This window comes from Gracilinanus agilis, chromosome 1 (genome assembly GCF_016433145.1).
Source record: "Gracilinanus agilis isolate LMUSP501 chromosome 1, AgileGrace, whole genome shotgun sequence".
Classification (NCBI taxonomy): Eukaryota; Metazoa; Chordata; class Mammalia; order Didelphimorphia; family Didelphidae; genus Gracilinanus; species Gracilinanus agilis.
The window spans coordinates 536,527,682-536,552,160 of NC_058130.1; the positions used below are offsets into that span (position 1 = coordinate 536,527,682).

At 37.3% G+C, this 24,479-nt stretch overlaps 1 protein-coding gene across 1 annotated transcript in view; it reads left to right on the forward strand.

Moving 5' to 3' along the window:
- CHST9 (carbohydrate sulfotransferase 9) overlaps positions 1-24,479 on the forward strand; it is a 383,826-nt gene that overhangs the window by 291,249 nt on the left and 68,098 nt on the right. Inside the window, 1 exon segment of the mRNA XM_044666462.1 lies at positions 2,453-2,526. Coding sequence (XP_044522397.1) covers positions 2,453-2,526 — 74 coding nt within the window.

Genomic DNA, 24,479 nt, shown 5'->3' on the forward strand with positions numbered 1-24,479 from the left:
TAGCTAGGGAAAGAATTAAAAGTGAGGGGGGAGGAATCAGGAAAGTTTCATGCTGAAGATGCTGCCCTGACCTGTCTTAAGTGAAAAGAGAAATTTATTGAGTTAGAAAGTTGAAGGAAATCCAATCCAGTAATGTGGGACACCTATTGTAAAATGATGAAGATGAGAAATGGCAATTTGCATGTGAAGAATAGAAAGAAGATGACTTTGGCTGAAACACAGGTAATGGAAGAGGGTGTAAGGTCCAGTGAAACTTGAAAGGCCAGATGTGCAGCACTTTGGATGTTAAATAAAAGTGTTTATATTTGACCCTAGAGGTGCTATGAAGCCACTGAAGATGATTAAGTAAGTGGGTTATAAGGTCAGATGTGAACTTAAGGAAAATTCCTTCTGCAGCTTTGGTGACACTGCTTATGTGGAGGGAAGGTGTAAGAAAGGCAGGAGGGGCCAGGTTTTGAAAATAAAAGCCAAATAGAGGATTTTATAATTGATTCTAGAGGTAATAGGAAGCCACTGCAATTTATAAAATGGGGAAAGGTAGTGAGGAGATGTGAAATGGTCAGACATATTTTAGAAAAATATGACAACTGAGTGGAGGATGGATTAGACTGTAGGTAGGTAGACCTGCCAAATGGCTATTTCAATAGTATAGGAATGAGTTATAAAGGTATACATCAGTGTCACAGAAGAGATGGGGACGTGGGCTAGAGATTATATGAAGGTAAAAATAATAGGACTTGGATGACCTATTTATGGATATGAGCAATGAGAGAAAGTGAAGAGTTAATGTTGACACTTTAGTTTTGAACCCATATGTTGGGAGGATAGTGGTACTCTTGACAGTAAAAACTAAGAATAGAGGACTGGAGTGGGACAGAATATTGATTTAAACTTTGAGTATGTTGAGTTTAAGATGTTTTGGACCATCCAGTTAGATATGTCTAATAGGCAGCTGGAGATGGCAAAATGAAAATGAAGATGGTAGACTGCAACATTTTGGTGCTTTTATTTTAACATTATATAAAAAGTATTTCTATTTATCAATAGGTCTTTTGTGTATTATTGAAAGAGCTAAAAATCAGAGAGAAGAGCAAGTCCCAAATAAGCTGCTGATCTACACACCATTTCTCCTATTGAAGCAGTCCCCCCAATTTGTAAGCAAGGAGTTTGCCTAAAGCCTAGATCACTAAGATATAGACAAGGTCATTACTGGTAACACAACTTCTAAAGATAAACTAGCATCCTTGAATTTTGATTTCTTGATGTCGTCCATTATGCCTGAAAGACTTGAGCAAATGTAACCAAATTTCAGAATACCAAAGAACCTAGATCATATCGGTATGACTGCAGATTCTTAAAGTGTTGGTATATGTTATACACATACACATACACATATTATATATGTGTTTAACATAGAAATATACATGTTTGTGTCTAGTTACAGTGTTGAATTTTGGTATAGATACTTCAATAATAGTGGAAGTATATTTGACTGGAAAAAGAAATAATCTAATCACATAATAGCAATTATATAGCACTTTTAGATTTGCAAAGCATTTTATAAGTATTATTCCATTTGCTACTCACAACAACCCTGGGAGGTAGATGCTATTATTAATTCTCCTACAGATGAGAAAACTGCATCAATAGGCTCCTATAGCCTTCTCTGACCTCCATCTTTTTTACTCCATTGCTTCAGAGTAATCATTGTTGCTCTTTTCTCTCAGAAGGGAATTTTAAGATAATGATGGAACAAAATTTTTACCTTTAAGAGGTGTGTTTCCCTCAGTCTCCACAAAAAAAAAAGACTAGAAAGATTTCCAGGATGCTATGCCACATGAGAGGGTTGCTCTCATACCATCTTCAAAAATATACTCAAAGTAGTTCACTCCACAGTAACCACCTTGATTACCTGATGATTCTAAACACCTCCTTATAGAGCATGTAGGTAATATAGTGAATTGTATGTTGTGTCTGGAATCGGAAAGATTTAAGTTTAATTCTGGCTGTAGCCATTTAGTTGTGTGACTTCATGCTCAGTTTTCTCAACTGTGAAATGGATATTTAAGAGGATCTACCTCCCAGGTTGTTGTAAGGATAAAATAAGATCGTATTTGTAAAGCACTTAGCCCAGTGCCTGGTATAAAGTAGGAACCAAATAAGTGCTTATTTCCTTCCTCTTCCAAAGCCCTGACTCCTTAAACAAGCAACATTTCATGAAATAACAATATATTTCCAGATATTATGGACATATGCCATTTATAAAAGAATTATACTGAATGGTATTTCCAGTGTATTATATAGTCTCATCAGTTTTCTCCCCATCAACCACCATAAGTGCTTTTGCTTTACCTGAGATCCAAACTCCAGTCCCTTAAAGGGAAAAGAACACAAGGTATATTTTGTGGGGTTTGTTTTTTGTTTTGAAGAACTGGTTGTCAAAATTTGCCAGCATATTCCTGAAAGCAGAGGAAAACACAGTAATATGAAGAAAAGAAAAAAGTCAATATCTCTGAATTCATAAAGGTTCTTAAAGTTTAATATTGATTCCTCAAGAACTACATAACATTGTGACTCTTTTTAGTTCCTTTCCACTGCTAAATTCTTCTTGGACTGGACCTGTAATGCCTGGCTTCATCCAAAGACACTTGTTGCTTCTCTTCACTCATCTCTCTATTGTGACTAATATCTTAAGGCAAATTCCAAAAAGTTAGATCTTTTTTGCCAACATAACTGCTGATAAACTAGTCACCTTTTCCACTTATTTTCTGTGAACTACAATCTTCTCCCTCTGTTCTCCTATCTTAAAATTGGGATACCTCACTCCATGGACTTGAACCTGAACTATTTTGCTATCTTATTCTAAACCTGGACTCCCAAATGGGCATGCCCCTAACTCTTCCAAAAGTCTTTAGAGACAGGATACCTTCATTTTCTCAGATAAGAATCCAATCACATCTCTAAAGAAGCATCATGTCTTTTTTGTGTTCCTCTGTCCTGGGATAGATCTTTAAAATTACATAATAAAAATAATTGTAATTTTAAATTTTCCTATACAAATAGCATTATCATTCAAAAACATTTATTAAGGTCCTTACTGTATTTCAGACACTGTGCTGAGCCCCAGAAATACAAAAGTAGACAAAAGATAGTCCCTGACTCAAGGAATTTGCAATCTAATAGTGAAGGCAATATAAAAAAATATACAAAGGAAACTATATATAAGAAAATTAGGAAATGCTAAACTGAGGGAAGGCACAAGAACTGAGAGTTTAATCAGTATATTTTTAACTTCTCATAACTCCCAAAATTGGTCAGGGCCAATATATCACAGTTTCTTTGTAATTTGAAAACAAATAAACCAAATTCCAAAAGGAAAATAAGTATTTCTCTGGACATTAATAAGCTTGGGCCCATTTTTTCAAACACTTCCATAGAATTACACCTCATTAAGATCTAGAGTTCAAGTTCTGTCAGTTTAGTTTCTTTGTGTCTGGCTCAGGCAAGTTTCCTGGTAGTTGAGGTTCAATAATACAGCAAAATGAGAACACCTATATGTTATTAAACAACTTTAAAAGATTTATTTTCATAGCAGAAGAATATTCAAAAAAGGATAGACATTGACAATCTCTTGAGTTGATTCAATTAAATGAAAGCTCCCATTGAAATTCACCCTACAAGCATCTTATAGCCCTTCACTTCTTCCTGACTGCTTTGTACTAAAGTGATAAGGAAGTAAATAGTCTGAGCCATTAGTCCTCTGAGCTAATGAACTTTTAAGAAATGTGCCATTACTTTTTAAGAAAAAACTACCCCAACCTGCTCATGGGGAGGGGTTAGGATATTACTTTTAACATACCTTGGAAATGTTTAAAACTCCAACTCTAAAGAGTTTCCCAAACTAAGATTTTTCTTAGAAAGAAATTTGTAGTAGTAGTAGCAATGGTGGTAGTGGTAGTAGTGGTGATAGTAGTAGTAGTAGTAGTAGAAGTAGTAGTAGTAGTAGTAGTAGTCGTAGTAGTAGTAGTAGTAGTAGTAGTAGTAGTAGTAGTAGTAGTAGTATTTAATATTTATTTTAAAAAGCAGTAAATGAACTAATCGACCAAATATATAGTTTCTATCTGTTTTAAAGAAAAATATTGGCTCCAAAAAGAAAGAAGAAAATATGCTTGAATCTGGACTGAGTACTTCTATTTTTTTTGGTACAGGGCTAAGGCAGAAATTTGGTTTGCATAACTATACATATTTGTAATGAGTTTTATTTTTGTTTCCTTCTCAGTAGTTAGGAGAGATGGACGAGGAAGGAGATAATTTGGAACTGATATTAAATTTAAGAAAATAAAAACCTTCACAACTTGATGAAAAAAAGTTTAATTTATGACAAAGGAAGACTACTGGAAAGGTTAGGAGAGAAAAAATCTGGGGAACAAACATAAGGGCAAGATAATCAGCTTAAAAACAAAGAATGATACTTAATTTTATTTCCTCTTTCAAATCCTCCCCAAAAGTACTCAATATTACTCTGTAGAAAAAAATCCTGAATGTTTCCATTTTATTCAGAATTGAGCAAAGATTTTAACGAGGCTCATATTTTCAATTTATCCTTCTCCCCCAAACTGTGACTTAACACTAACTGTTTACAAAATAGAAGAGTATTTTAATCCCTGCTTTGAGTAAGTAATGGATTTTTTCCTCTCATTAAGAGAACACTCATTATTGTGTCTCAGCAATTCCAAATATATAGGTTTGCCCTTTGAAAAATGACCAGTTACATGTTAGACATGCTGCAGTATAAACATTAGCCCTTGGAATGAGAGGCCAGACTTTTCACTCATTGTAAATGTGCCCTGACTGTCTTCTGAATAATATTATCTCAAATCCAATGAAAATAAATCAAACTTAGTATCCATCTCCAAAGTATAATCTTGCATATTATTTTCCAGTGTACACCATGTTGATAAACATAGTGCCACCAATGGGTAAGGAAGAAAATTAAATTTTGATCTGTGTGATCCTAGGCCTTTAGTTTGTTTTCAGAACCTCTCTTTTCTATAATTATTGCTTCCCCATAAGACTTTTTTAATAGCACTGCAGACCTGGCTTTCTGCATATGTGGAAGGCATCTTTAAATCCATATTACATTCTTTCCCATGAATGACCTTTGGAAATGATTTCCAATAACTTCAGCTGAGTTTAAGCTCAAGGCTTCATAGTGAAAGGTCACTCTCCATTTAGAATAAATGTAGATAGATTTGTACGCCCTCCAGCAAGGTATTGCTTTAGGATTCTGTCTTGTATTTGACCCAGTCTTCATTCCAACCCAGGCTTTCCGACAGGTTTCATTTGGATTTTGTTAAGCCTTGGTTTTTCAACTCTCTGTACAAATTAAATGCCATTATGTCTAAAGGAGGGATCTTTTCCCTTAGAAATGAACTTTTTGGGGAGAAAGCTAGAATTTTAAGTGACTAGAATATGACATGCGAGCAGAACTTTTTAGAAGGAAAGACGATGTCCTTTACGAGAAGACACTTAATGGTCCTTTTACACAACTTTTGCATGAGAGTATATTGGCTAGACACTTCTATATATCAAGGAGGTCTTCTTACCCCCTGTTATTCTTCTCTTCAAATGGGACTTTTCACTATAAAAGAAAGACTCTCTAGCCTATGCAGTCATTGGAATACTGAAGCCAAGTCTGTAAAAAGAGGGGGAATTTCCAAATATCAGATAAGTGCACCTTTCTCCCCTACCTGGGGGCATATTGGAACAGAGTTATCAGAGAAAGGAAATATCTCTGCTTTCCAGGGTCTCAGGAACAATGCTCACTTCATCTTCTCCAAGCCATTTTCTCTGGCCCTTCCCCTCTGGTGACTACGTTCATAGCTATGTCAGTCAATAAACATGTATTAAGCACTTACTATATGCTAAATGCTAGGGATACAACATACAAAAGGCAGCTAAAAAGGGGAGGGGGAAGGAGGGCCTTGATGAAGATCTTCAAAATAGTCCAGCAAGGTAGGAAATGAAGAGATGGCTGGCCTGAGAGTTACAAAGAGGACTAAATCCTTCTTTAACCTAATGGGAACCAGCAGTTATGTTGCCGTCATAGAACCAGGGAAAAGAACCAGGGAGCAGGTACATATGTAGGCATAATCATATTACTATCAAATCGTGAGGCTTTCCCGGACTGAGCCACTTTTGTGACCAGTGTATATACAAGTATTTCTGAAGGTATAACGTTTTTTGTTGTTTAATCACATCCACTGCTTACCCCTTTAAGAGTTCTTGGCAGAGATTTCCTTCTCCAGATCATTTTACAGAAGAGGAAACTAAGGCAAATGGGGTTAAATAATTGTGCCCAGGTTCACACAAATGGTAAGTGTCTGAGGTTGGATTTAAGCTCAGGAAGAGGGGGCTTCTTGACTTCAGGATTGGCACTCTATCCAGTGAACCATCTCACTGCCTACTCCCCTGTGTGATGGAATGCATTCCCATAAACTTAGTTGTCACTTCATCTTATTCTTCCTCCTCCACTCTAATGTTGGCAGAACTACTCTTCCCCTTAACTTTAACTTTCTCTCCAAGCTACTCTCTACCAAATGATTTAGCTTTTGAATCAAGTAGGAGGAAATAATTGGAAAGGGAAATGATGTCTCCCTCTTCCAAAGTCAACCCATCTAGTTATAGCTCTGCCCAACCACAACTAACTCATTCAGTGTTGCTAAACTCAAGAAGAAATGAATCCCTGGAGCTGTATATTGACTTAGAAAAGCACAAATCATTATTGTCTATTTTGTTTTGTATTTTAAAAAGACTAGCTAATTAAATTTTAATATGGTTTTTTGAACAAATTTGACACCTCTGGATGTCCAGATGTCTAACCCAAGCACATGAAGACATCTCCCATCAGAAGGGCAGATAAAAGCAATTTGTTCTAATGGCCATGAAGTAGGCTGAAGCAGGCTCTGTGGAATGATTAAAGCCTCATCAGACATGGAAGATATCAAGCTCATCTCCTGCATCCCAAACCATCACAAACAGTCCTGGCTTTTGTCTTAACACTGGACTTAGATGACTCTACAAGAGAGTGAGACTGACAACTTTGTGCAACTCTTCTTCACTTAAACCCAATTTACGTGCAAGTCAAAACGTCACTCCATGATGTCATTGGTCCTCTTCAAAAGTGAAGGATGAACAAAGCATCTCCAGAATGCTAACTTCCTCGAAAACATGAAGATAGTACTATATTCCTTCCCAGGATCGGATACTTTGAAATCCCTTTTAAAATCAGACCAGTTTTTCTTAAGATTAGTAAATATGTATTACAAGCATGAAACAAAAAGCATCAGTACTTAACAACAAGAATGATTAACCAGTATCACTGGCAATCATTTCAGAATGCCTGTCACTCATGGTAAATAAAAATCCACAATACATGCAATAGATACAGCACGATGAAAAGCATTGCTCAGAAGGCTATTTTTTAAATTTATTTTCATTTTATTGATTAATTATGAAAAATTTTCCATGATTACATGAATCATGTTCTTTCCCTCCTCTCCTCTCACCCCCCTCCCATAGCCATCATGCAATTCCACTGGGTTTTACATGTGTCATTGATCAAGACTCATTTCTATATTATTGATATTTGTACTAGGGTGATCATTTAAGGTCTACATCCCCAATTATGTGATCAAGCAGTTATTTTTCTTCTGTGTTTCTACTCCCACAGTTCTTTTTCTGGATGTGGATAGTGTTCTTTCTCATAAGACCCTCAGAAATGTTTTGGATCATTGCATTGGTGCTAGTAGAGAAGTCCATTACAATCCATTGTGCCACAGTGTATCCGTCTCTGTGTATATTGTTCTCCTGGTTCTGCTCCTTTCACTCTGCATCAATTCCTGGAGGTCTTTCCATTTCACATGGAATTCCTCCGGTTTATTATTCCTTTGAGCACAGTAGTATTCCATCACCAACAGAGACAACAATTTGTTCAGCCATTCCCCAATCGAAGGACATTCCCTCATTTTCCAATTTTTTGCCACCACAAAGAGTGTAGCTATAAATATTTTTGTACATGTATTTTCCCTATGATCTCTTTGGGTTTCAAACCCAGCAGTTGTATGGCTGGATCAAAGGGCAGACTGTCTTTTAAAGCCCTTTGGACATAGTTCCAAATTGCCCTCCAGAATGGTTGGATCAATTAACAACTTAGAGGGTTATTTCTAAATCATAAGTAGGACATACAGCATGGATATATCACAGAAGTACATCAGTATTCCATAGTAGAGAAACAAATAATTATAATAGCAAAAACTAAAGCAATAACATCAACAAGCCTGCAAAATAGCAAAACATGTATAAACAGCAGAGCATGTACAAATAAACAGTATCATTATGCTCAGTTACTAGCCCTGTGTGTCTATAGTAGATGCAAGATACGAACACAAAAGCAAATTACCATGAACAACAAAATAAATCAGAAGGCTACTCAAAACAAGTAGTAATTAATATGTACATGAATAATCATATGAAGTTACATGCAGTGTTTACAGTCTGATTGTTACATGATTATGGTTTCATTACATTTACAGTTTCCTTTATAACATAAGTTTGTCCATCAACCAGCTTTTGATCAAGCATCTTGTTCTAGGCACCTTACAGATATCAAAAAAAGCAAAAATCACTCCATTTGAATGAAGGGAGACAACATATAACTAAGAACATTCAAGCTACATACAAAGGAAACTGAAGTTAGTCCAGTCAGAGACCAACAGACTCATTTCTCATGTGACCTTTCCTGGTCTTCCAGGATACCTGAGCTAAATGATGGTATGAGCTGATCAAACTCCTCATCAGCACTATAATCTTCATTCCTGAAGACCTTAGGAAGGACTCTGGATGGTTGATGGCATTACACCCCTCTTTGAGGTATCTCTGTACCCTAGAAATCTCTAAAACTAAATTTCTAGGGCAAAACGTATATCCTATGGGTTCTTTACTTTTCAGCATCTGAGGATATTTGGGAATAACTTGAGATCTCTATTCTTGAGCCACTGTCTGGTTAAATGTCAAGTCAAAGAACAGCAATTTCTACCTATTCATCAGACCATATTAAAAATTGTATAAGAAGCAAGAAGTGAATGAGCTGAAGTGTCTTTACAGCATTTCCACCACCACCAATCTCATCATTAGTGTGCTTTTCTATTTTTCTTAACCCTTACCTTCTGTCTTTGAATCAATTCTAAGTATTAACTATAAGGCAGAAGAGTGGGTAGGGATAGGCAATTAGGGTTGAGTGACATGCCCCAGGGTCACACAACTATAAAGTATCTGAGGCCATATTTGAACCTAGGATCTCCATTTTCAGGCTTGGCTCCCTATCCATGGAACCACTTAGCTGCATCATACAGAATGAAAGAGCCCTTCCAATGGGAGAGAGATTTTTGTTGTTCAGTCATTCCAATTGTGTCCAACTCTTCATGACCCTATTTGGGACTTTCTTGGCAAAAATGCTAGAGTGGTTTGCCATTTCAATGACAAAAATGAGGCAAACAGGAAAAAGTGTCTTGTCCAGAGTCACACATCTAGTAAGTGTCTAAGGTCAGATTTGAACTCAGGAAGATGAATCTTCCTGACTCCAGGCCCAGTGCTCTATCCATTGTACCATCCAATTGCCCTTGACCACTGCTATTCTATAAACAAGTAAATTATTCAATCTCTCTACAATTAGGTACATAGCAGATTTCTATCAGTCTGTAGTAGGTCCCCTGAACACCAAGGTTATCATCAAAATTCTGTCTTCTTGTCAAAGGCCATGGAAGCAGAACTGAACATCTTAGCATCATTTGTTTCAAAACATTCTTTGGAGCCAAAGTCATAGGTAGGGAGCTGACTTCCTTCTCAGTCAAAAAAATATGCACTTTGTAAGTATTGTGGAATCTGTCCATCCTCAAAAACTCCAAATCTGAAGTCAATAGTCAATCAGCAGGCATTTATTAAGCACTTAATATATTCTAGGCACTGTGTTGACTGCTGAAGATACAAAGAAAAGCAAAAAAAAACCAAACTGTAGACAAACGAAAATGGTTATTGCTCTCAGAGCTCACAATCTAAGTGCAGAAGAAAATATACAAAGATTATGTACAAACAATATATACAGGATAAATTGGGTGGGAGGGGGTGGAATCTCAAGAGAAGGCAATAAGATTTTAAGTAGGACTAGAAAAAGCTTCTCAAGAAGGTGGAATTTTACTGGAAACCTGAAGAAGCCAGGAGATGGAGATAAGGAGAGGGAAACAGTTAAGACATGGGGAGAGAGAAAACAAAAAGACATTGAGATGGAGTGTCTTATGGGAACAGCAAGAAGAACAGATCAAAGAGTGTATACAGGGGAATAAAGTTTAAGAAGATTAAGAAGGTAGGAAGGAACTAGGTTATAAAGGACTTTTAAAAGTCAAATAGGATTTTATATTTGATCTCAAAAGTAATAGAGAACAATTGGAGTTTATCTTGAATGGAAAGTGGGACACAGTAACATGGTCAGACCCGCATGGTATTATCATAGTCTATAACCTGGTTCCTTCATTTACAGAGTTTCCCAATATGTCTTGTTCTACTGTCACTCCAGTTACCTTTGCCCCTTATTCCATGAATTCCTTTGCCTCTCTTCTTTAAAGTCCCTTGGGATGACAGAACATATGTCAGTGTCAGGAACACATTAGGTGCTTAATAAATGCCTGTTGACTTGACTATTGAGTTCAGATTTGGAGTTTTTTGGAGGATGGACAAATTCCATAACACTTACCAGGTATACCTTTTTTGACTGAGAGAGAAGCTGTCAGAAACTTACTACCTAGCTATGACTTTCTAAAGAATGTTGACAAACAAGTGATGGCCAGATGTCCAATTTTGCTTCCAAAGCCCTTAACAAGGAGACAGTTTTGATGGCAAATTTTGGTGTTCAATCAGTCATAGGGGAGATAAAATTTCTCCTCAAAGAGGAGAAGGCTGGGTTGATTTTTTCCCTAACCAGCTAGCAATTTCCAGAATCCTGAACTCCTTGGCAATCCCAAGAAAGCACCACAAAAGCATAAGACACTATACAAATGTATAGTAATCTCAGGAACACAGATTCAGTCATCCCCCCAAAAAATAGTTTTATTTGTTCAAACAGTGTAAAGAGCCTGCATGGAAGTGTACTCCTACATGTCGCCAGAACTTCCTAGTCCCTGGAATGTTCCAGTCCTACCCTTTGTCTTTGTATTCCCAAATCTTAGCACAGGCCATAGCATAGAGTAAGTGCTTAATAAAGTGATTGATTGATTTAACCAAATTTGTCATTGTTCTCCACAGCTAGAGGCATAAAGTCATAGAATGACTGTTTAGGTAAGAAACTTGGACATCTTCTAGATCAAATTGTATCAAATACCTGGACCACATACTCCCAACTCTCCAATCCCCAAACCAGATTAAAATGTAATTGGCAAATATTGATAAATACAGTAATAAATAAATAATATACGACACAATAAAAAACAAATACAATGAATAAATTAAAATACAATATATCCTAGATATTAATTTGTGATTTTCTAAGTCAATATGAGCCCCAGAAAGCCATTTCTATTTGAGTTTGACACCACTTGTCTAGACCAACCACATCATTTATAGATGAGGATTGTAGATGTGCTCCAATGACCCTGGTCTCTCTGTTGTTCTTCATGCAGAATCTTCAATCTCCCAATTCCAAATATATTCACCTGCTATTCACTCCCACCTCCACCTTCTTGCCTGAAACTCACTCTTTCCTTATCTCTACCTCCAGGCATCCTTCTCATATCCCATATTCTGCAAATAGTCTTTCCCCCTTTTTACCTTAATACTAGCACCTTCCCTCTGTTGCCTGTCTCCAATTTATCTCTATGTACCTTGTTATTGTAAAAGGTTGTTTTCATGTTTTCTCTAGTATTAGATTATGAGTTCCTTGAGTTTTGCCTTTTTATCCTTAGGACTTAGCACAATGACTGGCACATGAGTAGGACAGAGGAAACCTAGGTTTGGATAAATGGATCAAACAACACCTTGTGATAATAATAAACATATAAATTTAAGGTTTTCAAAGCGTTTCACATACCTCATTTAATCCTCAAAACTATGAGATAAGTGATAAAGCTCTTATCATCCCTATTTTATAGATGAAAAACCTGAGACTGAGAGAGATTAATTAGCTTTCTCCAAATCACATGCATGGTGAATGGTGGTCAGCACTCTGATCTTTGAATTCACATTCTGTGCTTGTTCAGCAACATAAAGTACCTTCCCATTGCCTCAGAGGACCATTCTCCTCTTGCACAAAGAAGTTATTCTTCTGCCACTACTTTCTGACCCCTACTCTGTCTCTATTTCCTTGGGGAGGTGAGATAGATGAACCTTAAGCTCATTCTCACAAAGGCAAGTGGTTATTCTTTCTGTGATCCATGACCTCACCCACTTCTTTCAGTGTAGAGGAGGGAATACACCAGTGAAAAACTAATTGGTCTGCTTTGTACTGGATTATAGTCATGACTAAGACTCTATACTAATTACACCCAGAAGATGGACTTTAGTATTGACTTCCCCCGAAAGGATAAAATGCCATTAACTTAAATTTAACAAAATCCATATAACTGTTAATTTACCAAATCCCAGAATCTCAGGGTTGGAAGGGATCTCAGAAACCATCAAGCCAAATGGGAAATGGAGCAAGAACTGATTCTGTTGGACAAGTGATCATGCAGTTTCTGACTATGTCCAGTGTGGGAAAGGCTTTACCCCATTGGATATCAAATTCCACATTTGGATAGCTGTAATTGTTAGCTATTTCTTTCCTTACCTTAAGACCAAACAAGATTACAAAATCAGCATTTCTATTTACAGATGATAGGTAAGTTAAATTACTGTCTACCGTCCTTTTGTTTTAAAACAGCTGGGAAACCTCGGGCTTAGGGAAACTACACTTATCTATTTTTTTAACTTAGAGTCTTTCTTTCAAGAAAAATAAAGCAATCTTTTCAGTGAGAGAATGTAAAATAATGTTAATGCACTTATTCAGTAAATAACTTTGTTTATTTGCTACTTTAAAATGTTTGCTTGCGTGTCTGTGTGTCCCCTCTGTGTCCAGAGAACAGAGACCATGCCACTAACCTCATTCCCAGCCACACCATGGGCAGAAAGATACTTAATAAATAAATGCCGGGTGGAGATTAAGATGTGATTAACTTCAGGCTACATACTAGCTTCGTGCACAAAATGCTGATATTCCCACTCTAATTCTTATCCCCAGGGGTTAGCAAAATGGTTTTAAAAAAAAAAAAGAAAAGAAAAAAAATTAAAGAACCACTCACCCCTTATCCTCAGCTCCAGCATCCCCAGGAAATATTTACATATGAAATATTATTTTGATATTAATACATGTTAATGAGGTTGATGCTAATTATACAATAAAATGAAGTTAATTGATTGCTTTTATTCAGATTCTGAGGTGAACCAACTTAACCCATATTTAGCAAGTGCAGAAGTACTCAGTATTTGTCATTCTTTTATAAATGTGAAATTACTTCCTTAATTCAGTGTCTCTAAAGGGAAACTTGAGTTAGTCCTTTTGTGCTAGAGAGTTCAAAGAAGTTAGAAAACATGTTACCTGACCTTCAAGAGTTTAAAGGACTATTTTATCATCAGTAATTGCTTTGAGAGGCTTTCTTCTGATGGTGAAGGAAACAAATGACCCTGGGCTTCATTTTTTAAAAATGTTACCTCATTATCTGCAACATTTCCTTCACTAGATCTTATTCTTACAAACTTTATACCTATATTCCATCCTTATCTATTCTAATTAATGTGTTGGTCCTTTCATTCACACTACCTATATTACCCTAAGCAAATCACTTTACATCTCAGGGCCCTTTCCAAGACTATATATTTCAGAGAAAGTACATTGGTAAGCGGTATTTATGTGTCGGGGTGGAATAGAGCACCAGACCTGGAGTTGGGAGGACTTGAGTTCAAATGTGACTCTGTGTTCCTGGACAAAACACTTAACTCCCATTGCCTATAGTCCTTGCTACTCTTCCGTCTTAGAATTAATACTAAGACAGAAGGTCAATATTTTAAATAAAAAGTATATTGGTAAGGAAAATTTCCTTACCTAGGAGACTCCTGTACCAATGAAATCACAAGTCCCGTCCCTTTTCCTTACCCTATCTGTTCTCATGATCTGAACCTCTCATTTATATCCTCTAAGTGGGAAAGCAATTTTGTGATGTTGTACTCTGAAAACCTACACTCACTTTACTCCTATTCCTTTCTCTCATTTTTTCCCCTCCTTTGTACTATTTAATGACCAGGGATAATTAGATCCATTCTCGTGAGCTGAACTAAATTAAAAAAAAATTAATCATCAACTTTTCCAAAACTAGGATAAAGGTTACCCGACTCTCAGGCCTTTGTTCAGATTACTATGATACATAGTGATTTTTCCTGGAGGGCTCCTTCCATTCATCACTAGGCTGTGGAGCCCAGCAATGCCCTCTGCTGACCGAGTGTCAAACAGCAGTGGGAGGGGCGGTCCCCAAGTCTATGGATGGGGATGGGGGAGAAGGGGCACTCTCAAAACCGGGAGTAGGAAGAAGGAAGAACCATGCCCTCCTTTTTCTTGTGAACATCCCTCAGGGCTCTCAATCACTTGGGTCGCAGGGACTGCCTTGTTCTGAGCAGGGATACTTGGCCTCTCCTACCTCCCCCTCCTTGTCCCCGCGAGGCTGCTCCTTCCTAGGACTGAGCCCACACCCAGTCCAGACTAAGAGATCCTTCCTCTCCATCACTTGGTATTTAGTGTTTTGAAACTCGAGGAATATCTTAAAACCCGACTTTTTTTTTTATGGAGAAAAAAGACTATTCAGATTGTGGAACATTCTAATTTCACACCCCGCCCTGATAAGCACAACATGCCCGGAGAAAGCTAACCCCTATTTCATGTGCAAGAGAGTGAGGAAGGCAGGAGGGAGGGAGAGAAAGGAGAAGGGAGAAAAGAAGAGTGGAAGGGGGAGAGAGAGAGAGAGAGAGAGACAGAGACAGAGACAGAGACAGAGAGAGAGAGACAGAGACAGAGACAGAGACAGAGACAGAGACAGAGACAGAGACAGAGAGACAGAGAGAGACAGAGACAGAGAGACAGAGACAGAGACAGAGACAGAGACAGACAGACAGAGAGATAGAGACAGACAGAGACAGAGACAGAAGACAGACAGAGACAGACAGAGACAGAGAGAGACAGAGAGACAGAGAGACAGAGAGACAGAGAGAGAGAGATTCTTCTATATACAAAATAATTAAGATTGGCTGGTCTATTAAAAGAATATATTAGAGCTAGAGTATATTTAAAAGAAAAACTAAGAAGTAATGCCAACTGAGATACTGAAATCTATGACCATCAAGGTCATGAGGGTAGATTTACAAATGAGAAATGTTCAGCTCAAGTAGCCAGAAGAAAACACTTTGGTACACACTTTAATAATAGGATAAAAGATTGAAAAATTGAAGGTATCTTAGGGGTCATCTAGTGCAACCCCTCTTATACCATAAACGTGGGAATTGAAGTCAGAGATGGTAAGTGTCTAGCCAAGTCACAGATATTTCCTACAAGAGCTAAGATTTTAAATAGAAGTCCTCCAGCTCCAAACTTGCTATTCTTTCCACAATTCCATACTTTCTCTAGGCAATATGAATGATTCCCAGAGAAGAGAACAATTTAAGAGCATTTTAAGCCTTTCTGGTTTTTAGGGTATTTGCTTAAATCTCCCTGTCCTATTCTAATTGAGGCATCCTTCTGCCACCCATAGCTACAGGTATAATTCAAATAACTCCTAAACTGTATTTTTTTTTCTTTTTTTCTTTTTTTTTTAACCCTTGTACTTCGGTGTATTGTCTCATAGGTGGAAGATTGGTAAGGGTGGGCAATGGGGGTCAAGTGACTTGCCCAGGGTCACACAGCTGGGAAGTGGCTGAGGCCGGGTTTGAACCTAGGACCTCCCGTCTCTAGGCCTGACTCTCACTCCACTGAGCTACCCAGCTGCCCCCCTTAAACTGTATTTTTTTTAAATATTTCTCAGACATTTCTGCCATCCTTTCAGTGACCTTACTATAGTTGATTCAATAGTTTACCAATTAGATAAATTGGCTGACAGAAATAGATATATTGGAGAATAGATAAACTAATATATATCACAGTGTCTGGCATAAAATCTGTATTCAATAAATTTGTATTGATTGATTGATGAAAGATAGATAGATAGATAGATAGATAGATAGATAGATAGATAGATAGAATTAGCTTTTNAGATAGATAGATAGATAGATAGATAGATAGATAGATAGATAGATAGATAGTATTAGCTTTTAATGCTTAATTAATTAGAAGTCCAATACTGTTCAGAAAGTTTACCATCTGTAGTAACTTCTTCCTACTGTTTACCACCGTGATATCCAAATGAAAGTGTGTAAGGCACTTGTTATTTCACTTGTTATATTTGAAAACTTCCTTTTACCCCAAAAAGAAAAGAAAAGAGGCTAACCATAGATGGGTCAAAGCTTATGCTTCTTAGTTAGTTGATGTTGCTATAAGGGAAACACAGACAGACCCAACAAGATTTATAGAATATCTCACCCAGATGGTGGTGCAAAGGCTTAACTAAAAACATTAATATGCCAGAGAGATAAAAGCACATGTAGAAAAAGTTCCATTTTCAAGGGACCTTTAAATATTCTGGATGAGATTTTTCTTTTAACAAGAATCTAATTGGAGAGATCAACATGGACACTAGAGATACGAGCAGAGTCATAAAGAGACTTTAATGGAAATGTGTTCCATAGAAGGTATCATGCCATAAATAGAAAATATAGCTCTCTGAAATCTGTCCAGATTCCCCTGATATTTTACTGTTTCATGGCTTTCCCTGGCCATTAAGTGTTATGACAAGTGATGCAGTGTTTAAAGCCAACAGATGTGGCTTTTAAATCATTCCTTGGTATTTCTACACATAAACTGGAAAGAAAATATGAAATCATGCCCCCATGACAAAAGAAGAATGACATCAATATATGTTTATATAGATGTATGCATACGTATATGTGACATAGATGTCATATTATATGAGGAATTACAAGTGTTATAAGCTATAATCTAGTAAAGAAAATAAAAACTGACATTCAGATAGTGATTTAAAGTTTTCAATGTGCTTGTAAAGTAGCTAGATGGTATAAGAGATAGAGGCCCAGACCCAAAGTCAGAAAGAACTGATTCATATCCTGCTTTGGACACTAACTAGCTGCGCAATTCTTGGCAAGTCACTTAACTTCTGTTTGCCTCAGTTTCATCAGCTATAAAATGAAACTAATAATAGCAAGTTCTTCCTAAGGCTTTTGTGAGAAATGTGATAATATTTATAAAAAGTGCTTAGTGTGGTTCCTGACACATAGTAGGTACTACATAAATGCTATACCCTTTCCCCACTATATTAGAGTGGTAGAGTGGATAGAGAGTTGCCCTTAGAATCAGAAAGACCCAAGATTAAATCCTTCCACAGACACTTAGTAGCTCTATATCCCATAGAAAGTCATTTAGAATCTATTTATCTCAGTTTCCTCAAGTGTAAAATGAGGATAATAGTAGCAAGTGCCTCTCAAGGTTATTGTGTAGATCAAATGAGATATTTCTAAAAAGCTTTGTGTAAGAATTTAAAATGTAGGTTTTTATGCTAATAGGAAAGTTCTAAAGTAATATTGTGGTTGCTGATGTAAAAACATTACAGCTTAAGTCAAAATGACTTTTAGCAGTTTTATTTACAGAGAGGTAGAAAGAGTGAAAGTGGAAAAATGTAGATAAAGAGATAGATTCTAATAAGTCTACCAACCCCTCTCCTGAGAAGCCAGGCTCAGCCCCAGCAGGTCTTCCTCAAGACTCTGTCTCCATGTGGATTTTCCTGGTAATCCTCAGCCAGAAGTCCTGGCACTATCTTCAGCCAGGGTTCTACCAATGCAGCCTCCCCCAAAGCCAAACAGGAATCTCTGGAACCAATCTCTCCAAAAGCTGGGAAAGGAAGACCAGCTACTCATCCAGCAAGCCAACACAGGATCCAGGGAAAAAGTCTCCTCTTCCAGTCCAACTCACTGATGCAGTCTCCAAAGACAAACTGCAAAGAAGAAGTTCAAAGGAGGAGCCCCTTGGACAGGAGGTTCAGGACTATTTTTAGTCCTTTTTTCCATGTCACTTCCTGTCCCTTCCCCACGTTATGGGAAACAATCACAGTCTTTCAATTTGTCTAGCACTGCCCAGTGGAGGGGCAGTGGCCTCTGGAGTTCTCACCCTCTCTAGCAAATGACTTGTGAAATGAATGCTCATACTTAGTGACTGGTAAAGTACTAAGTAGGGGTACTTAAGTTTTTGATTGATTAACTTAAAAGTTGCAATTGACAAAGAGAGTTTGATTCACTCTTCACATTTGCAAATCTTAAAGTTATGTTAACAATTATTAGTATTTGTATTACACATACCCTCTCATTTTAATTTCTACAATAACCATATGTGATAAGTTCTATAGTTATCATCTCCATTTGACAGATGATGAAATTGAGACACAATGACTTGTCCTGCACACATACCTCATAAATATTAGAGGCAGGACTTTAAAGGTGACATTCCTATTTACAAGTTTAGCACTCTACATGCATAAAAATGATGATAATCCAAAATAAACTATGATTAGGTGGCTTAGAAACTTTAAACATGCTAGATGACAGAAACAAGATCCAAAAAGGATTTGAGAGAACAAAATGTTGGATTCAATTTAATAAGATAAAATTGATTATTGTTTGATTTTTATCTATATCCATTTTATATCCATGATACACCCCACAATGCCTGGTATAACAAGTAACAGGGGAATTATGCAAATAGGGTAACAAACTGAGGTGGTAAGGGACTAAAGGCAGGTAGGGAGATAAGGCAAGGTAATAAGGGAATAGTCAGGTAAAGTTGTAATAGGGGACAAGGCACTGTGGATAGGGGCTTTGTAGATCTCTAAGTCAGTAGGTGGGAAAGGAAGGTACAATGGTGAAGGTGGTAAATTGAGGTGGTAGGAGATGTAAGGGAATAACTGAGTTTAGGGAATATAAACACTGGGGTATAAAGGGTTGCAAGGGAGAGGATTAGGTAATTTGGACAGGGAGCTGCAGCAGGGAGACTCAGACTGGGTACACAGGTTTGAGACAGAGACACTAAAGGGAAACAGACTGAGCCCTCCAGGTAGGAAGGGCACTTCTACAGACAAAGGTTAGGCCCAGCCAGAAATGGCTTGAAACTGACTAGAGGGCTTTCTAGTCAGTTTCTCAGGTTCACAAAGGAAGAGTCCAGAGGAAGTAAAGGGATTACCACTTCCTCTCAAAATGAATGCCTCCAACTCCCTCAGGACCCAGAAAGAATATTTTCCCTTTCTCCCCTTCTCCCTCTCTCATCAATCAACTAATGAATTAGCCAAAAGTTTGATTAAGTGACAAACAGGGTTTATTGAGTTTCAGGGTTGATTATAAAGGACAGAGGGATACAAGGTAACTCTAACAGCCGCCTAGGGAAAGTTTCAGGTGGGGGAGAGACACAGGAATGTGAGACTGAGAAAGGACCTGCCTAACTCAGCCCGAAAGGTTTTGTTGACTAAAAGGGGTAGGAAAGTTGGATACAATGATTCAAGAGATAATTTGTATCAAGGGAAGCCCTACTTGACTATGGAAAACTAAATCTACAAAGTTTGAAAGCTACCACCCAGATCCACCCTCCTTTCAAAAACCCACAAAATTTCAGAAAGGGAAAATGATAATTGGAATAGGGAAGGTCAGGGAAGACAAGATGATCAAAAAATAATAATAATTAAAAAGGCTAGCTTATCAGATCATTTGTTAGATGTATTATAATCCAGATTTTCAGTTATGAAATGGACTAAATGATCTCTGGAGACTCTTCCACTTCTATAATTTTATGATTTTGAATTTGACCTTGAAGGAAAATTAGGACTTAGACAAATAGAGACATAAAAATAAGCTATTGCAGGCATGGAGGAAAGAATGACTATGAGGTATTCAGGGAAGGATAAATAGACCAATTTAGCTGAGGTGGAGGGTTTAGGGACAGGAATTATAAGAGATAAGGTTGAAGAGGCAAGAACCATATTGTAGATAACTTTATATGTTATACTAATGAACTCTAATTTTAAGATTCAAAAGTCTTCCATTGACGAATTCTAAGCAGGAGGTCATTGTGGCCAAAAGTAACAGTAGAATAATAATGCAGCAGCATATAATATTGACTTATGATTGGTTGTGGAGGGAGTGGGTAGGGAGAGGTTGAAGGCAGAAAATAACTTATATAATAATAAAGGAGTTAGTTAGGGATGTTTGATAGAAGGGAGATAGAGAAAGTCTATGTGGTGAATCTCTCTTTCAGCACTCCCCTGGGGCTGAATATACACTGGGAGATTTTAAGGGGAGTCACCGAGAAACTGGGTGACCTGGATGGTCATGCCACCCCACGGGAGCTGGGGGCAAAGCTTCCCTATAAGAGGAGATATGTGGTACCCTAATCTGATCCTGAATTAGGATGGGGTTCACACAAACCTCCCCCCAATCAGTTAAATTCATAGCGGGTGGTCCGACTTCAAGATGGAGGCAGCCAGACTAAGCTATGGTTCCCCTCTCCCTTGCAAGAGTTAAAACTAGATATTTAAGGTATGGTGGCCAGAAATCGGATTAACACGATTTCAAATTAAAAGAGACCCAAGTCAGGATGACTTTTTATGGAAGTTTATTTACAATTAGGAAGGTTTAAGGAAGGGAAATTGAGAGAGAGAAACTCTGGCCTGGACCAGAGATCCAGAACAGGTAAGAATTTAGAGGCCCCAGCAAAGGAGCCCAGAGGTTAATCAAACAAGGCTTCTAGCCACAAGGTCTTTTACAATTAGAGAGGCAAGAGAGGCCTCCTTGAGGGTAGAGCTTCCAGAAACACCAAGGGAGGAGAAAGGAAGTCAGCCTAACTTACCCACCTGACAATTCAGAGGGAAGCAGTCTGAGGTCTTGCCAGAGATCCTTTTACACCAAGTTCAAAGCGCCAACTGCCTCCACAGGAAGTTACCATCATATTTAAAAGATAGCATCTTTCATCACTTCCTGCATCCACCTCCAATTTCAAGTGGACAAATGGCAGCCTCAATATTGTTTTGGACTGTCCAAAAGGCAGTCTCTTGTTTTTGATTTGTTACTTACTATCACATGTGGGTAACAGACCTTCCCCTCCCCACTTAATTCTAAGTTGGGTAGGGGGAACATTATTTCTGATGGCTAGAGTCTAAACAATGAATAAGGATGAGCTAATTCCCTTTAAACACCCTCCTTGTCTTTCAGGCACTCTGGAATGCTATCTGACTGCTTAATGGCTTTTTATTATTCGCAAATCAGGGATTGGGGAAAGGGGTGAAGGGCAGAGGGATTTTGGGATGCCCTCTTCAATATTCCTATGGGGTCTGTCATTTAGGTGGGAACCTTAGTGGTTCCCACTCCTAAGATTCTCCCCTCACCCCTTCTCCTTCTATTTCTATTTCTATTTTTCTGTTTCTATCCTTTTCTATAATTGTAAGTTTTGACTGAAAAGGGTCTCTCAGCAAGGTTGGTAATGGGTGAAGGAGACTAAGAGAATTGCTCCCAAAATGGAGTCCAAAAACTTAGCTAACTCTATTGTTGAAGTCTTGATGGGTGAGATGCAATGGAATGGCTTTGATCAGGGAATCAGGGTTTTAATTTCCAAATGAAAAATCTTCAGGAAGCCCTCAGGACTGGATCTGAGATGGGATGTCCTCATCCTCTCTCCTCTCAGTCCTCTGCCTGAAGACCTCTCATCTCTCCTCTTCCTCATAAAAAATTCCAGAATCCTTTCTGGTCTCAACTGCCTGCAACTGTCAGCAACTGCCTTCTCTGGTTCCTTTGGTCCCGTCCTCCTTGCACAAATCCCATCCTTACACTTACAAAACTAATTATAGTCAAGATATGAGCTAATAAAATACTAAATTAGAGACAGTAATGGGGGAAATGGGAAAGAAGGGAGACATCTGAGAGATACAAAGAATCTATAGGATTTCTGTCTTTCTAGGATTTAGTTTAGTCAACAAGCATTTATTACAAAGGATAGCTGCATTTCAGTTAGATGTTAGTAAAAATAATGATGCATTTTCTTTATCTAGGTTATAACTCTCTTAAATCAATCTGTGAACCACTTAGGGGTTCATGAATAACAAGTGAAGAAGCTTTGGTTTAAAGGAAAAGCCATTCCTTAAACACATTTTAGTACCTCCATTTGTCTGGAAGCAGAAGTACTTCTAGTAGCTTTTGGTTCTTAGAGGAATTTTAAAATACAAAGAATGGATGTTCACACACACACACACACACACACCCCTTTTAAATGAATAGAATCATGCAAGGATCAGGTTGTAGCATCTCTTTAACAATACCCTCCTGCAAAATAATAATAATAATTGTTTTGTTCCATTCCGAGGATAGGTGACAGTTACAAAAGCCAACAGACTAACACAAGACATCAGGCTACTTGAAAATGGGTGGTTTTTTTTTTAAATTTTCATTCCCAGGATCTTTTGAACCTCCTTAGGCACAGCTCTGAATCTTTATTAGAGACTGACAATTAAAGGCTTGTTTTCATATCACAAGGGATCACCAACACTTAGCCAGGGAGACCCTGAAATGCCATAAGAATTCCTAGGTTTGAGGTTAGCCAACTTTCCCTCATTGGATTCAATCAGTATCAAGTCTGGGTTCTTTTCAGTGTTGCCAGGGCAGCATGAGGACTGGCACCAGAACAACTGAAAAGATCATGCTGTCTGGGGAAGATGGGTGATTAATGTATTACAGGACTTCCTGAGAACAGACAGTTACATATAGAAGCAGAACTTCTTTTGGAAGTTCAAGACAAATGTTGAAACTTCTTTGAGAACTTTGCTTACAATCTCTAAAAAAAAAATTTTGTTAGTGTAAGTTTGAGAAAAAGGAAAAATTTTGATTTTTTTAAAAATTTTAGTGTCTAATTGCATGAAAGCTGCCCTAGTCACTTTTCAGATATTGGACATATTTAAGAATACACTGGATTCTTCGTGATCGATAGTAAGTAGTCAGCACTGTTTAAAAAAGCAGCTGTTTTAAACTTTTGCATGATAATGTGTTCCTGAAAAGTTGGACATGAATAAGACTTGTAAAAATTAAGTCACATTTTAAATGAATTGGGGAATTTTGCTCATTCAAATTATAAATTGTTCATTATAATGAATACTCCTAAAAAATCTTTTTAGTAATTCTCTCTTTTCTGATATTAAGTCCACTTGACAGAAGATTCACCTGTATATCAGGGCTTTTTTGAAAGGTTTGATATTTTTTAATCCTGTTTATGAACTATGTTATCAGCCAAGGCTAATTCTATTCTATGACTGACTCATTTTTAACAAATGTTTACTGAGGGATATGATATGCTGGGGTTAATCAAATATTCTGATGTACTGAGTGACCATATGAATCATAAATAGATTACCAATTTTCAAAAAAAGATGTAATAAGATTTAACAATAAAACCATAGTGACTGATTTAATCATTTTCTTTGATGACTCAGAAAGCAATTCAAGTTCTTGAAGATCCTACAAGCATCAATTATGAGGGCCCTGCAGACATATTAAACCACCAATTCATGAAAAATGCTTGTTGGCATGATACTTTGATGGCAATATTGATGGCATGATACATACCCCTACCTTTACAATGTATTTTTGTGTGTAAGAAAGATACCAAGACCCACATATAATCAAATAAAGCAAAGCGTTGCCTTTTTTCTCTTTTTAATTTAAATCACATTATAATAATAGTCAAGGCAGGCTTTAAACAAAATTTTAAAATATTTATCTCTATCTGCTTTTGGTATCTTCTCACCTCCTCTTTAAAAATCCCTCCACCAGGGCAGCTATGAGGCTCCACTGATTGAGAGTAGGCCTAAGGAGGGGACATCTGGGGTTCAAATCTGGTTTCATAATCTTCCTAGCTATGTGTTTCTAGGCAAGTCACTTTTTTCCACTTTTCTACCTTGGAACTGACGCTTATTATTGATTATAAAATGGAAGATAAGGGTTTTGTTTAAATTACCCCTACCATATTCTTCCTTTTTTCCCCTGTATAGTCTCCACTTCCAGGTACATACCCTTTCTTCACATTCCTGGAAGTAATATTTGTAAAGTTATTAGTTATTAATAGATGAAAAATGTAAAATATTGTACATTTTATCATTACAAATCAATTTCATTAGGCATTTTCTTTTCCAGTTTTCAGAAATTTTATTTAAATGTGAATATAA